This window comes from Paramormyrops kingsleyae, chromosome 22 (assembly GCF_048594095.1).
Source record: "Paramormyrops kingsleyae isolate MSU_618 chromosome 22, PKINGS_0.4, whole genome shotgun sequence".
NCBI classification, from domain to species: domain Eukaryota; kingdom Metazoa; phylum Chordata; class Actinopteri; order Osteoglossiformes; family Mormyridae; genus Paramormyrops; species Paramormyrops kingsleyae.
In genome coordinates, this window is record NC_132818.1 from 18,727,373 (window position 1) to 18,743,207 (window position 15,835).

Below are 15,835 nucleotides of genomic sequence, written 5' to 3' on the forward strand. Positions count from 1 at the left end.
TGCTCAGGAGTTTACACTGAAGTAAAGACAGAGAAACTGTGTAAGCAGTCATGATCAGTGAGTTTAGTGTTGGCCAGGGACTTTATTCCATGAGGTAGGGCTCACAGAGAAAGAGAAAGATCACAGTTAATCCATTAATCAATTAATTTAACTGGGTACCAACAGAGGTATGGTAATGTTTACTGGAAACAAATCTTTCATTGAGACTGAGAGGTAAGTGGATCTGCGGCAAGAGTGATCTCTCTCACACACACAGACACATATACACACACGGACACAGAGACACACACGGACACAGAGACACAAACACGGACACAGAGACATTATGCCAGGAGAAGTCCTACCGCATTGAGGGCTCCACAGGCTCAGCTAGTAGAAAAACGCAGAGAGGTACAAGAGAGAGAAACGTGGGAAACTGGCACACAAGGAACGTCGGAGTCCGCGAGGGGCTGAGAACACGCGGACGCGCCGCTGGCTTTCATTAAAGCACCACTTCGGTGAAAGGGCCTGAGGTCGCCATGGGAACAGCACAGCGCCACGTACGCCGTGGATGTTAAGGAGGGGAGGTGGGGGTTGAGGTCTCACCTGAGGCCTCAGGAAGCGCCGCCGTCCTCCCAATGTTGGACAACAGGTGGTCGATGTTCGGGACTGGCTGTTGGTCCTCCTTGTCCACTGGTGTCTGCCGGGAGGGGGGGGGGCGCACACATTAGAACAGATGTGGCAGGGGGGGGGTATTACCACTTTCCAGTGAAATCCCAGAAAGCCCAGAAGACGGATACCTTTTCATCCTTGTCCAGGTCCTCGCTGAAGAACCACTCAAACTGGGATGAAGAGAGAGGCTGGGTGTCATTCCTCTGTCCTGCTTATTTCGTCCTTCACTTTTTCATTAAAAAAAACCTTCTACTACTCTGTCAGATTCTGCTCCCCAGTTCTGTCACTTCTCCCTCAAAAACAAAATCTCTGTTCCTCCGAGAAACTCACCACCAATGGCTGCAGGAGCAACTGACAACCTGCAGTACCTAGCCGGATCCGTAAGGGGCGCTACTGCCCCAGTGGCAGAATGCCGTTCAGAATGTTAGAACTCGGGCAGCTCAAGCCATGGTCTGGGCCTTGGTGGAGGACTCTGTCCTCAGGTTAATGGACAACACTCTAGGCATATTCACATCCCTTGCTTTCAGTTCACGCTGTTTGTCGTTTACTTGACTAATATACATTATTTTCCCTTGCATGCAACCATGAGCATTTAAAGCTAAACGGTAAATTAATAAAATGAAACAATTTTACCGATTACTAAAGCACACAGGCTTCAATTGGTGAGTTTCTGATATGAAACAAACTATCTAGAACATTATTGGAATTTGGCAAGATTTTGAGTCACAAGCTTTGGAAAGGTAGGTGTGATATTTTGTACTGATGATCTGTTATAACACACACTAGTATCATATTTCATACACTGACTAATTTGGATGAATAAATGTAAATTAATGTAACTGCACTGGGCACCAGCAGGGGGCAGTGCAGATCATGGGATGCATGAAAGTGGGCTGGGACTCACGTGCTGGATCAATGTCTCCACTATCTTGTAGCGGTCAGGCATGTGGGTCACCATGTCGGTCATGTTATCCTCGGAGGTTCGCACCAGGGTGGGGCCAAACACTAGCGCCAGGTTACGGGGTTCCATCTACAGATGAGGGGGGGGGGCATGGTGAGGGATTTCTATGCCCATCCACAGATCTCTCTCTTTCTTATAACTAACCATGATGGCGGTCGAATTCACCATGTGAGTAAAACATATTTCATAAACAATTTAAGCTGGGTGATCTCTTTAAACTAAAATAATAAATGACTTTATTTATTTAATCTCAACAAAATGTGCTGCTCCAGCATTTCATAAAAATAGAAGATGTTTATTTAATATTTGGTGTAGTGACTTTCTGTGAACAACAGGGGGCTCCCAAACCTCAGGGACCCCATGCAAATACAATGTGTGAGTGATGGAGTCACTGCTGCTGATTTACTGATTACTTCCCACATTCCACAGCCATGTTCTGGAATGTAACAATAGAATCAAATGTGTGAATGTGTGTGTGTGTGTGTGTGTGTGTGTGTGTGTGTGTGCATAGGCATTCCCCATCGTGCGGTACGCGTGACCCGGAGCGCCCAAATGCCCGCATGCCCGCTTGCCCACGGGACGGTGCGCTCCGCAGACCTTGTTCTTTTCCGAATGATCCGCCACAGTCTTCAAGTGGCCCATCAGGAATTTCAGGGTGTGGAAGTAATAATCTGGCAGGTCGTGGATCTAGGAGAGGTGGAGAGAGAGTGCACAAGAGAGAGAGAAAGAGAGGGGGAGAGAGAGAAAGGGAGAGGTCGGGAGAGAGAGAGCGAAAGAAAGAGAGGGAGAAAGAATGAGAAAGTCAGAGAAAGAGAGAGAGGAGGCTTGTCAGGGACAGACTAGCCCAGGCTGGCGGGGATGTGTGACATGTAAGTCACGTGTGCATGCACACGCACACGCACACGCACACGCACACATATACATGCACGCACACACACACCAGTTTCCTCATGGTCTTGAGCCTCTCGCTCGCGTTCTCCATCCGGTTGGCGTCTATGAAGTCGTTGTACTTATCTGGGGGTGAAAGGGAAACTCGATTCAGTCCGGATACTTCCATGAGGAGCACGATGACAACACACAAGCAGGCACGCTTAGTCACAGCCCATTTCACAACTGCGTCATTAAATCAATCATCCACCTGAACGAAGGCACAGGGATCGCACGAGTGGCCCTCTTCGTATGAATATCCGTGTTTGCACTCTGTCACGTCTGCTGCGGCCTTTACTCTCCGGCCCGTCGTGCTCCTCTGCACACCCTCCTCCGCTCTGAACTGTTAACGTGCTCCCCTGAATGACTAGCTAGTTAATGGCCCGTCGGAAATCCCCAACAACAGGAAGCTCCAGTTCATTTTGGTCTCCCATCTCATACTACCCACTGGACTTGCCATACATAATTCACAATAATAATAATAGTAGTCGTTTCGCCATTTTCTTTTAATTTGCGGTAGTTTTGCACCCTGTTGCTTATGCTAAAAGTGCCTGGTGTAGCACGCATTGCATGTGACTCGTGTTTGGCACCCCCCCCCACATACCGTTGGTGAAGACAGGCTCTGGCAGATTCCGGAAGAAGGACTTCAGCAGGCTGCTGATCACGTTGAGGTCCTGCCATCGCTACGGGGAGAGGATTGAGCATTAGCGCCATGCTAGCAACCAGCGCTCGTTCCCAAAAGAGGACTGAGTGTTAGCGACATGCTAGCGACCTGCACACATTTCCAAAAGAGCACTGAGTGTTAGCGACATGCTAGCGACCTGCGCACATTTCCAAAAGAGCACTGAGTGTTAGCGCCATGCTAGCGACCTGCGCACATTTCCAAAAGAGCACTGAGTGTTAGCGACATGCTAGCGACCTGCACACATTTCCAAAAGAGCACTGAGTGTTAGCGACATGCTAGCGACCTGCGCTCATTCCCAAAAGAGGACTGAGTGTTAGCGCCATGCTAGCGACCTGCGCACATTTTCAATACGGGAGAGAAGTGTTGACAGAAATCTCCTCGTCACCCACTAGTGAATTTAACAAGTGGGTTAGCTGTTCTATGGCTCCACCTCACCTCCTCGGTCGGGTTGATGTCCATGCCCTTGTTCAGCTGCTCCTGCAGTGTGGACACCATGGCATTGTTGCCCGGTACCCTGTAAACGCCAGTGTACTCCAGGCCCATCTGCTCCACCAGCCCACAGCAAATCTCCACAACCAGGGGGACGAACTGGACAAGTCACACAGAAGTCAATGTGAGACACTGTCATCAGCAGTATCATCATTAGTGTTGTCATTGTCATCATCATCATCATATGAATCAGTGTCATTACCATAATCATCTTAGTCACTCTCATCAATGCCGTCCTCCTCACGATCATCATCATCACGCCCATCGTCATCATTCACTATTATGATCTTTTCAGTGGTGCTCCAAATATAATTCTCTACCTTTCACCGCCTTGTCATCTTTTGTGTACATTTACCGTCACATGTACTAGCTACTTCATTCAAAAGTAATGCAATTACTTTACCAATTACCCTCCAACTCCCTTCCTGGATAGGTACTATCAAGTAGGTTTTCTATCCTACCTGGCTTCTGATGAGCCACACCTGTTCTCAGGTAAATATAAGGAACAGGTGTGGCTCATCAGAAGCCAGAAACAGGACAGAAAACCTGCTAGACAGTAGCTCCGCAGGTGACCCCTGTACTAGGGAAAGTAACTTTTGAGTTAAGTTACATTACCTGTTACTGCCAAAAGTAGTGGAATTACACTACCAACAGTGGCCAGAGTGAGGCGCTCTGGAGCAAATGCCCTCCTGCTTTCATAAAGACACATAAATGCAGCTTCACTTATGATTCTATTTTTAATAGTGCTGACCCCTGGGACCCCTGGTACCCTTTAGGTGAAACGCCCCGGAACGGACCAAGTCAGGAGGGGGGGGGAGACAGAAGTGTGGGGAAGTGACGTCTCCTGACCTTGTGGTTGATGGCCGGCTGGCAGTCCTCTAGTCGCACCCCAAAGGCCTTAGGCCCAGACTTCTTGGACTTCTTCATGATGTTTATGCCCCAAGGTGACTTGGGCGGGCTGCTCTCCTCTGCAGACGAAGGAGACAAACAAGGGCAGGTCATTGAAAGAAGCTGGCGCACACCCCCACTTGGCAGATTGGGTTAGTCGCTCAGGCTCTCACCCTTGCTGTCAGGCTTGGGGGAGCGTGGAGCTCCCGTCACATTGTCCATCTTGGCCATGAGGAAGGGCGGTATTATCCTGGGCACCCTGGGAGATGAGTCCGGCTTGTTTCCCGTTGGACTACGAAGGGTAACAAGTGGCATACGGACTTAACGCTGGCAGCTAAGACTCATAAAAAAAATGGGGCTCATTGACTGTTTCGCAGGTGCTTACCTGTGCTTCCTGTACTCGTTCAGCTTCTTGTTTATCAGAGCTTGACGACAGGAACCCAGTTCCTGGAAGAGCGAGGCCGCATTTTAGCATACAGGTATAAACAGAGCGGAGCTCAAGACGGATGCCAAGTTTCCGCGCTTTTCAGCGTGTCTTTCCGCAGTTTGTTTTCCATGCTTCACTGCCAGTCAAACATCAGGCCGTTTTTTTAAATTCAGTGCCAGTCAAATCCCTGCCCCCAATCTGGCAACCCAACCTGAACTGTGCCATTATGTTAATGAGGTGGTAAGAAAACCTTTTAAACAAGTATTAGTTAATGGCAGCAGTCATGTGTGGGTGTCATTTTATTAATTCCGGTAGAGGTCAGACTGACGTGAGCAGCCATGTGAAAAATGAGGATCTGAAACCCACTGGGATTATCCTGCTCTGTCAGTCACAGGCTGGTCTAACTCTCACTGGATACTGTATTGCCTCCCACTTGGTTAAACCAGACCCTGATTGGCAGAGTCTAAAAATCCCACCCACTGGAGTTTCTAAGCGCAATGTCTCCTAATGTTAGTCGAAAGGCTTCTCTGAATGTTACTATGAAACTATTTAAATGCAATATTTAAATGCTTTTAACATAACTAAATAATTAAAATGCTTAACAATCTATCCATCCATCCGTGTACTGTTCTTTTTATACAGTATATTGCAGATAATAATTACTTATCATTACAAAGTATAATGTAATTATTCCTGGGTTTCATTGTTAAAGAAGATGTCCCGGACCAGAAAAGTCTCACGTCGTCATGGCTACTGGGCGTGAGCCCCACCCCCTGACCTCGCTGTCGGTCTTGCTGCCTTCGCGGATGACCTTGATCCAGCTGAGCATGTCGTCGCGGTCCTCGGCCTGCAGCAGGTACTCGCAGAAGTCCTGCGTGCCGAGGCGCAGCACGTGCTTGCGTTTGGTCTCGCTGTACGCGATGTCCGCCAGGCAGCCGCGGATGCTGATGGGCTGCTCTTCATCACCGTGCCCCGACCCAGTGGCGCCCCCTAGGGCAGCGCCGTGCAGCACCGCCTCCCGCTTGTCCTTGTAGAGGAAGAGCGAGTGGGAGCGCAGGACGCAGAAGACGCGCTTCCAGGGTCGTATCCCTCCGCCCACCTTCTGCGGTGCACAGAGAGAGTGGGGCATCCGGTCACTTTCCCCTGGTATGCAGAACCCAGCCGCGTGGGCCAGCATTACAAACCTCCCCCATTAAACTAGCACAATGCTGAAGCTTATGTGTCCTTCTCACATGTTCCCGTTTCAGAGCCTCCCAATGGCTATCCTTTGGTCACATGACCAGCTCTGACTAAATCTCTTACCCTGGTTTCGACCCCAGCACTGACCTTGCCTCTGATCCCAGCACCGACCCCAGCACTGACCTTGCCTCTGATCCCAGCACCGACCCCAGCAATGACCTTGCCTCTGATCCCAGCACCGACCCCAGCACTGACCTTGCCTCTGATCCCAGCACCGACCCCAGCACTGACCTTGCCTCTGATCCCAACACCGACCCCAGCACTGAGTTTGCCTTTGACCCTGGCTTCGATCCCAGCACCGACCCCAGCACTGACCTTGCCTCTGATCCCAACACCGACCCCAGCACTGAGTTTGCCTTTGACCCTGGCTTCGATCCCAGCACCGACCCCAGCACTGACCTTGCCTCTGATCCCAACACCGACCCCAGCACTGACCTTGCCCTTCTCAGTGAGGATCTGCTTGTAGTGCAGCCAGCCCTCCTTGCGGACATCGCTGAAGGTGATGCTTCCCAGCTCGGAGGTTGAGTGGCGCTTGGAGCGGATCTCCGTCGGGGCCAGACTGTCAAGGGACTGGGTATGGCACGAGAGTTCAAAGGTCACAGCCGGAAGTGATACTTATCAGTCCAGACAAATGTACTTGGCTGCTTCTGGGAACTTTCTTTTCACGCGGACATCTGCGGACTTGTGCGGAATATATCAGTGTTACTGCTGCCCAAGTAGTAATTTAAAGAAATTAACGAACAGGAAAGGGAGCCATTCATAATTAAGAGTGTGACGGATTACCCTTCACTTGTGAAGAAGCACATTTTGCAAAGATGTTATACTTTGCAATTTCATTCAGAGGGATTCCACATTACCCTTTTTCCCATTGTTTTCCTGAAATGCTTGCAGATTTCTCCACTTAAATGCTAACCTTTTTCTTAGCTTAGGGCACGATAGCCAGCTTCCTGAGAAAATGTTCTCTCTTTCCCATTACATCAGCGTTTTCTGGATTGGGAAACGCTGCGGCGCGGTATAGCGATTCTGCAGGGGAGACATCGCGGCACGCCGCGCTACGCGTACGGTCTGCCAGCGTATGGCGAGCGGAAGGACTCACCCCGTCCGTGAAGAAGCTCTTGACTCTCTTTGGCAATATCCTGCACAGAGAGACGTGAGCATCAAACCCAACGGGGTACTGAAAGTAACGTGATTAAGCACACTAAGTAAGCAAGTCCCACCCCAGTTTTTACTTCCTCTTTCCCTTCCCAGTATCGAAATTCGGACACCATGCTGACCCACCCCGCCCCCACCCATCCCTCACGGGAACTCACGAGAACATGTGGCCCTCGTTCCCAAAGGTGTTGAGGCCCTCGCATGACTTGGAGCGCTCTGTGGTGATGGCCTGCAGGTAGGAGGTGCGGCGGTTCGACTTCACGTTGCCTGTAGGGGGCGCAAGAGATGGGGGCAGGTGATGAAGAAACCGACCAATGTGCAGGGGACGGGAGGAGGGACAAGGGTGGAGGAGCGACCGAATGAGACAAGGCTGGAGGAGATGGGGGAAAGCTTAATAAAAGCATGCCAAGTAAAAGAGGGGGGCGATGATGACTTCCTGTTTGATTACCCCTCAACAGGAAGTACCAAATCAAGTAGATCTGTAAAGATCGTCCACCACTTGCCTTTCGGTCACTATGGGCGGGGCGTGGTGCTGGCTGGCAGAGAGGAGAGGGCTAGCAGGTTAGGGGGGAGGGGGGGGTGTCACTCACTGCAGTCGTGTGAGAAGAGCCTGGTGAGGGGAAAGGCGAAAGTGGGGGAGGTGGGGCTGGTGGTGACGGCGGGGGCGGAGCTCATGACGCTGGACACCACAGAGGAGGCGGGCACGTGGCGGGCACGCAGGTCTGCACTGGGGCTCGTCGGCTCATCTGTCGGGACGGCCGGGGCCGTCAGGGGGCAGGGAAGGGGAGGGGTGAGAGGAGGCAGGGGAGGGGCAAGAGGAGGTAGGGGAGGAGCAAGAGGAGGAGGTTGAAGAGCAGAGTAGCGAGGCACCAGCAGGTTACTGTCACGGAAATACACACACACACACACATACACACACGCTTGCGCACACAGACCTGTACTCATATCTTTGTGGGGACCATCATTCTAGCGGCAAAACCCTAATCCCAACAATGACAACCTTAAGCCTTACCCAGCCCTAACCTTAACCATAAGTAACCAAACAAACTATTTATAGGTTTTTGATTGCAGATTTTTATAAAATTGAATTTCCCCTTGTGGGGACCGCTAATATGGTCCCCACAACATAAAAATAACAGGATTTTATCACATTGTGGGGAGAATTGTGGGAATATCTGACCCACGCGTGCACAGACACTCGGAATAATGCAGTACTTTTAAATATGGTGGGATTGATCATCAATTATTATTTTTCCAGTTGAGGATTATTATACTTAGATTGAATTTTTTTTATTACTTGGCCATTATACTTTAATCTCTTATATTAACACATTAATAATGCTCAGTCAGTGACCAGTTTATGAAGTACACCTGTGCACCACTGTCACTCTCATATGATAGTTCTGTATTTGTGGCCTTGCTGTTAGCTTTAAGGGGCCTGGTCATTCTCCACAGTCCTGTCTCATTGACAAGGTGTTTTCAGCCACATAAACACCGCTAACTGATGTTTTTTTTTTGTTTGTTTATTGCACCAATCTGCAAATTCTAGACCCTGCAGTGTGTGAAAATCCCAGAATGGTAGCTGGTCCTGACATGCTGGAACCTCAATATCACCTACAATCGCGCCACGTCCAGAATCGCTTACGTCACGCATCTCAGCCGTTCTGATCCTTAGACGCACAGTGAATGAACCGCTTGAATGCAGCTATAGCCACGTGATTGGCTGTCTGGGGAAGCAGGCCATTTCTATTGGCAAGCCATCGTTCCTGATAAATACAGTCAGGAGCTGGATGTTCTATCAATAAACATAATAACCCTGCACTGGAGAAGAGGCAAGACAATTTCAAGCTAAAAGTAATACTGATTCAATGATTCACTTAAGTATTAGGTTCATGTTATGGACATGAAGGAATTCACAGCACCTAACCTGCATTCAGTGTCAGTAGCTTTAGTGCTCGTGCGAAACGCTCTCCTCTTGCACGTATTTACGCTCACGAGCCTTGCGCCCATCATTCTATGTACGCAGGGTGACGATGACTAAACGCTAAACCCACGTAGCGATGCCCAGGCGCTCACGCAAAGTGCCTCCTATAGGTTTGTACTCACTGTGCACCCAATCCTGGGGAGGTCAGCGGTGTCTCCCCACCTAACGACACAGCCGGAAGTGTCCCAGGAAGCCCATTCACCCCTCTTCTTCCACCCAGGAGTCAATGTACGCGATCTCTGGAAGCGAGGAGGTCGGTGTCCCCCTCCAAACCCTCCCCCCAGCTATGCGCTATGGCCGCTTGGCAGGAAGAGCCTTAACCCAAAACGGTTTCGGTTCTGCAGCAGCCCAGAGCGAAGGGCGTCTGTGTTCACGTGGGACTCGGTCCAGTCTGGACTGTCCGGCCACCACAGCGCTAGCACACCAAACTCAGCCAGACAGCCCAGCAATACCTGCTGAAGGAGCCTGATTACAGCGGCCGTCACGTTTGAGTTATATTTACATACCGACACTCCCTCCCCCTCCCCCTCCCCCAGGGAGTATCTGAATTAACCGGTACTGGGTTCCTAGGAGAAGTGACTCTGAACTCCTGTACGTTTTCAGGTCCCCTTTCTCAGGAGGGGAGGGGGGGCATGCACGTTCCCCAGCATTCCCTCTCAAAGAGTCCTCTCGCTCTCTTCCCCCGTTTTTCTCCCCTCTCCCAGCTGCTCACCCGCTCACCCCCCCCCCCCCCCAGTTGTAGCCCCCCCCCCCAGCTGCCGCAGCACCAAGACAGCACGGCCATTCAAGGGCCCATCAGGGGAAACGGGTGGCATCTGACTATTTACGGCAGGGGCAGAGGGACACAAAGGACGCCATTAAGTGTGGCGCGGTTCATGGGCGGGGGGGCTGGTATGGGTTTGGGGGGGTGTCCCGGTGCTTCTGTTCACCCTAACATCCTCTCCCAGTGCAGAAATACTCATTTTCCCTCCCAACTTACTCACCTGTCCCACGGTGGCAAAACAAAAATCCACCACCCCCCTCCGGGAGTTCCGTGCCCCCCAGCTTCCGGAATGACAGTGTGAGCACGGAGAGGTGGCAGCAGCTCCCTAGTTACGATCACGGCTAGATGGGAAGTAGCCCAGTTTTGTTATAAATGACCTGGTGGTGAGGGGGAGGGGGGCTACTCTCATAATCGCATTTTCAGTTTCAAACAATGTTTCACTGTTACACCCTTAAGTGAGGAACTTATTCCAACAGACTCTGCTGTTGTGCCCTAAAGAAACAGGCTCTGCTGATATAGCCTAAAGAGACTAATCCTGATCAGATATTGCTATTTCAAGCAAGGCTTTGCTATTACACTCTACAATGAGGTACTTATCCCAAACAGACTTTGCCGAAATGAGGTACTTATCCGAATAAGCTTCGCTGTTGCGCCCTAAGATGAGGTACTCATCTCAAAGAGGCTTTGTCAGCGTACCCCAAAATGAGGCACTTATCCCAAAGAGGCTTTGTTTGTGTACCCCAAAATGAGGCACTTATCCCAAAGAGGCTATGTTAGCGTACCCCAAAATGAGGCACTTATCCCAAAGAGGCTATGGTAGCGTACCCCACAATGAGGCACTTATCCCAAAGAGGCTTTGTTAGCGTCAGGCGCGGAGGCAGGGGGTGGCCGGGGGGGGCCGTGGCCACCCCCCGCCGAACCCCGGCCACCCTATTGGCCCCCCCTGGTCTGACCACAGCCATCCATGCACAGGCGCGGAGGCAGGGGGTGGCCGGGGGGGGCCGTGGCCACCCCCAAAATGATCACATAATCATCCTGGCCACCCCACAGAAAATTTCCTGGCTCCGCCACTGGTTAGCGTACCCCAAAATGAGGCACTTATCCCAAAGAGGCTTTGTTAGCGTACCCCAAAATGAGGCACTTATCCCAAAGAGGCTTTGTTTGTGTACCCCAAAATGAGGCACTCATCCCAAAGAGGCTTTGTTTGTTTACCATAAAATGAGGTACTTATCCCAAAGAGGCTTTGTTTGTGTACCATAAAATGAGGTACTTATCCCAAACAGACTTTGCCGATGCACCCCAAAATGAGGTACTCTTCCCGAATAAGCATGCTGTTGCACCCCAAAATGAGGTACTTATCCCAAGCAGGCCTTGCTAATGTACCACAGAACAGGTTACTTATCCCAAATAGACTTTACTGTTCCACCCCAAAATTAGGTACTTATCCAAAACAAGCTTTGCCAATGTACCCTAAAATGAGGTATTTATCTCACAGGTTTTGCTGTTGTACCCTAAGGTAAGACTCAGCTGAAGGGAGGAAGGTCACCCATCCGCTTCCCCCAACCCCCGCATATCCTGCATCTCAAACCCCTCTCAGCCCAATTGCCAGCTAGGGATCCCTGCAGGGTTGAATTTAGTGGGGGGGGGGGCACTTGGGCAAAAAAATATCGTTGGGAACCTACCTAAAGAAATAAGGGGTGCCCCCCCCCCCCCCCGCCAGGACACACGATGATGAAATGTCATTAAATTCACATCACGGGGGGGGGGGGGGGGGGGATTGGTCCCATCGTTAGAAAATACAGAAGAAATAGTGTCCTGTACTGGTTCAAAAGGGGACAGAGCATTTTATTTTTCACTGTGGGACAATACTGTAAAATACAAGACTTACTCCAAATCTACCTTCAGAATAAAATGCTGCTGTAACAACCACAAAAAAATCGGGGGCCCCCGACAACTTGGGACTCTAGGCTACAGCCCCGGTTAGCCCCTGCATAAGTCCCCCCCCCCCCCCCCCCTCAAATATGATGCCTTTCCTCTTCCTCATTCTTGCTCGTTCGACTGTACTTTGTTTGTGTGACGAATCGCTGGAAGAAGGACAAGCAGTTACACTCACCCTCCTCTTTAATTTCATAAACTCGCCTCAGGTAATGGTGATTCAGCCGCCGGGACTGCGAGCTCAGTCACCGGGCTTCTCATTTGCTCCCATTTGACAATTTCAGGAATCTTCTCCGTGTCCCTAAGCTCTCGATACTATGTTTCGCGAGGCGAGGCACGGTAAATCATGTCTGAGACATCTTTTCGGCTGACGTCACCGAAAAACACGGAGCCGGTTCATCTGTCAGCGGGTGGGCAGGTTGCCGCGCTGAGTCAGACCCACCGATTCGGACTGCGGGGGCAGCATGTGGCAAAGCTACACTGACTAAATAGTTGCACCAGCACCATCTTACAAATACCCTCATGTCAATTTTGCTCCCCCCACATTTCTTGAATGCACTATAGGGCACCCTGGCCCTGGCAACGGAAGCTGCCCCCCCATACTGAAAGAATTGCCCTTTGTATCTGTAGCCAAAAAATACGGTGACCCCCATGGCCTGTAATTGCAAGACAGATAAAGCACTGGTCACGCAGGCCTGGCTCGTTTGGACAGAGTCTCTGTGTTTGGGCCCCGGGAAGCCTCCTCCCCCCGATTTCGCCTTGTACCCGTTAAATGCCTCTTGTTGAGCGACTCAGACAGCATCGACGCTGCCTGCCCACTCCTAGCAAAACTACGGTGCCATGATTTTAATCCGGGTTCTGTGGCAAGATTCCACCATCTTCACAACTGGACACAGCATAACATCTGGCTCCATATGCGAGCCAAAAACCATAACAGAGCATCTCTGTGGATGCAGGTACATGCCAAATCAATTGTGTTACACAGCTGTTGGTATTTGTACCTGTAACCTCTCCTGTAGCACCGATTATCACTCTGCTAATGAAACACCCCATGAATTAGACACCAGTTAGCAACATTCTGATTCTGGCAATTTCAAGCTAAAATGATTAGCGTTAAGGAGTTAAAGACCATTAGCATCTACACAGAATCGAGTACTACCATGAGTACTACTCGGAGTACTACCATGAATACTACTCAGAATAGCATCCAATCTGCAAACCAGACAATGCAAGCCAGCAGAAATACAGAAGCGATAGTATAAAGAGTGTCATATGGAACGTTCGATGGCCCACCATGTTGCTGTCTTTGTCATGTGACCTGCGGGCTGAAGTGCGGTCTGAGGGGATGGTGCTCACCTATAAATGGAATGGAAGCCAGGGAGTCATCCTGTAGGGTCAGTGGAGCCAGGCCCCCGTTTGTCCTGCGGGGGGCGTCCACAGACCTGGGGGTAGCAGTGTTAGGCCCTTCGCCCTGGAAGCCCAGGGCTTCGGCGGCCTCAGCAGGCAGGCCGTAATGTGGCTGCCGCTGGCCAGGAGGGCCGCGGCGACCTGTAGGTGGCTTCTGCCGCAGCACCACCTCCTGGACCTGCGAGTGCGGCTGCTCCTCCTCCCAGGGCCTCTCGTGGTTGGTAGGGCGATGTGTTCCATCGCGGGGTTCGGGAGCGGCAGGGGGGGCAGCGACGGTTTCCTGGGGGCTGGTTTTGGGGGTTGGGTTCCAGTTGAAGTGGGGCCCTGAGTAGGAGGGATCCCTGAAGGAGTGGGCCTGCATGAGGCGGCCGGCTTTGCGGTAGAAGGACGGGCTGTAGCTGCGGTAACCCACCGGCTGGTCGTCCGCACTCTGCAGGGGCAGCCGCCTAGGCTGGGATGCCGGGGGCTGCTCCTGTTGGTGCGACTGCCCACGTCCACTTGCCGGGGGCGCGGGCACGGCTCCGTAATGCGGCCCCTGCTGTTGGTAAACCTCAGTCCTGGGTGCAGGTGTTGGTGCCTGCTGCGGTGGCCAGGCAGGCCGATCCGGACGTGGAGACACCATAATTGCCGCCCGGTCCAGCATCTCCATTGAGCGGCCGTGTCGGTGGTATTTGGAGGCGAGAAGGTTCTCAGAGCGGGCGCGGCCCGAACGATGCTTGCTGGTACAGCCCCAATCCTCAGCCCAGCTGGAATCGCCGTACTGGCCCGAGTCCGGCTGCAGCAACAGGGTGTCCTGGGAGGTGCTGTGGGGCCAGCCCATGCGTTGACGACCCGGTGGCACTCCGACGCCCACCTCGCCCAGCCGGTCCTGGGAAATGCTCCGGTACCGGGGCGGCATCGAGGGGCCCCTGCGCTCAGGCACCTGGCTGTAGTACCAGTCCGTCAACGCCTGCTGCCGGACCTCGCTCCTACTCAGGGCCGCCTTTTGGGGGCTGGGCCAAGGCTGGGCGCCTACACGGGCCTGGGCAGTTGCGCCAATGTTGTGGTTTCCGTAGTAGCCATGTAGGGGACTAGCGTGCGCCGGTCCCGAGGAAGAGGGAGGGGACATGTGGCCCCGTGGCTGCCCCACGGCCTGCTGGGAGCTTACGCCGTATTGGACCTCCTCTGTGTGGTGGACGGGGCTGCCTTGATTCGGCCCCCGCAGCTCCAGGGCTGTGTCATCGAGCCAGCCGGCCGGGCTGGCCCTCCCTGAGCGGTTGTCCGGGGGGGAGGACACCCGGGCCGGGGCCAGCCTGCAGCCCCGTTTGTCTGTCTGGTTGTGCCCCATGTGCGACTGGGCCCTGCCGCGGGGGTAGCAGATGGGAGGAGGTTCTGGAAGGTCCTGAGCTTCGCCTGTGTAGGGCTCATTGCCACTCAGGTAGGCATCCTGGGAATATGCCTGCATCAAAGAAATTCCAATTAATAAGATTCTTTTATCAGGAATTTTTTCACAGATTTTTCATAAACATCAACCAGCAAACTTCAGAATATGGGTTCTTGTCCATAACCTTGCATCCATATGAACATTTTAACCTTGGGAGATTTATACTTCACCTTTGTATACAGCTGCACATCCACAAATTAGCAATTCAAGAACTACAGTTTATACTATAGTATAATATTGAGAAACTGAAGGTCCTCTTCTGGGGTCTCAAACCAGCAACTTCCAGGGTTCATATCTAGCAGGGTTCTGCATCACAGGCAATACTATGGGACACATCAACTGTAAGCAAGCGGGACTCTCCCTGAACCGGCCGCCCCATTCCCCCCCCCCTTGAATCCAAAACTCGGGCGGGACCCACTCTGTCCTCTCCCTCTCGCCCCTACATTCACATGGACCTGGAACAGTGTGTATTCGCTGCCATGGCGACTCACAGTTACCACGCAAAGTTACGAAAAAACAGCCGTCGGGAATGTATAAACCAGAGGGGGGGAATGTATAAACCAGAGGGCCTCCCGCCCCCACACTGAAGTCGGTCTGTTTACCTCCGTGGCTGAGCGACGGCTGTCGAGAGACGGCTAAGAGTGCCGGTGAAGGAGGAGGCCAAGATGGTTGACTAACCCCCAGTGCCTTCGCTGTTACTTGCGTGCTGCGTCTCCCTTGCTTCTTCCCTTTCTTCTCACCCTTGTCTTCCCCTCTTTCTGTCCTCTCCTTCTTCCTCTCACTGTCTCTCGGTCTCACACGTACTCCTGCATGGCCTCCCCCAGCGCGGTTGCCCCGCCTATCTGACTCAAGCCATCTCCGCCCAGACAGAACATAGGAGGAGCTACAGTAACCCTCAGGAATG

The 15,835-nt window shown here is 52.0% G+C and overlaps 1 protein-coding gene across 8 annotated transcripts in view; it reads right to left on the reverse strand.

Annotated features, from left to right (window-relative positions):
• Positions 1-15,835, reverse strand: part of arhgap23a (Rho GTPase activating protein 23a) — a 61,218-nt gene that overhangs the window by 6,717 nt on the left and 38,666 nt on the right. For 6 of the 8 annotated variants that reach the window (XM_023835445.2, XM_023835444.2, XM_072705131.1 and 3 more), the window contains exons 7-22: positions 13,458-14,946; positions 8,010-8,165; positions 7,578-7,686; positions 7,364-7,403; positions 6,703-6,837; positions 5,807-6,130; positions 4,987-5,048; positions 4,775-4,893; positions 4,563-4,681; positions 3,660-3,812; positions 3,144-3,222; positions 2,553-2,626; positions 2,210-2,299; positions 1,556-1,681; positions 780-821; positions 586-679 (exon numbers count right to left, since the gene is read on the reverse strand). In XM_023835445.2, the coding sequence (XP_023691213.1) occupies positions 586-679; positions 780-821; positions 1,556-1,681; positions 2,210-2,299; positions 2,553-2,626; positions 3,144-3,222; positions 3,660-3,812; positions 4,563-4,681; positions 4,775-4,893; positions 4,987-5,048; positions 5,807-6,130; positions 6,703-6,837; positions 7,364-7,403; positions 7,578-7,686; positions 8,010-8,165; positions 13,458-14,946 (3,211 nt within the window). Of the gene's footprint in view, positions 1-585; positions 680-779; positions 822-1,555; positions 1,682-2,209; positions 2,300-2,552; positions 2,627-3,143; positions 3,223-3,659; positions 3,813-4,562; positions 4,682-4,774; positions 4,894-4,986; positions 5,049-5,806; positions 6,131-6,702; positions 6,838-7,363; positions 7,404-7,577; positions 7,687-8,009; positions 8,166-13,457; positions 14,947-15,533; positions 15,750-15,835 lie in introns of those variants that run through there. The other 2 variants (XM_023835446.2, XM_023835443.2) reach the window with 2 other exon arrangements.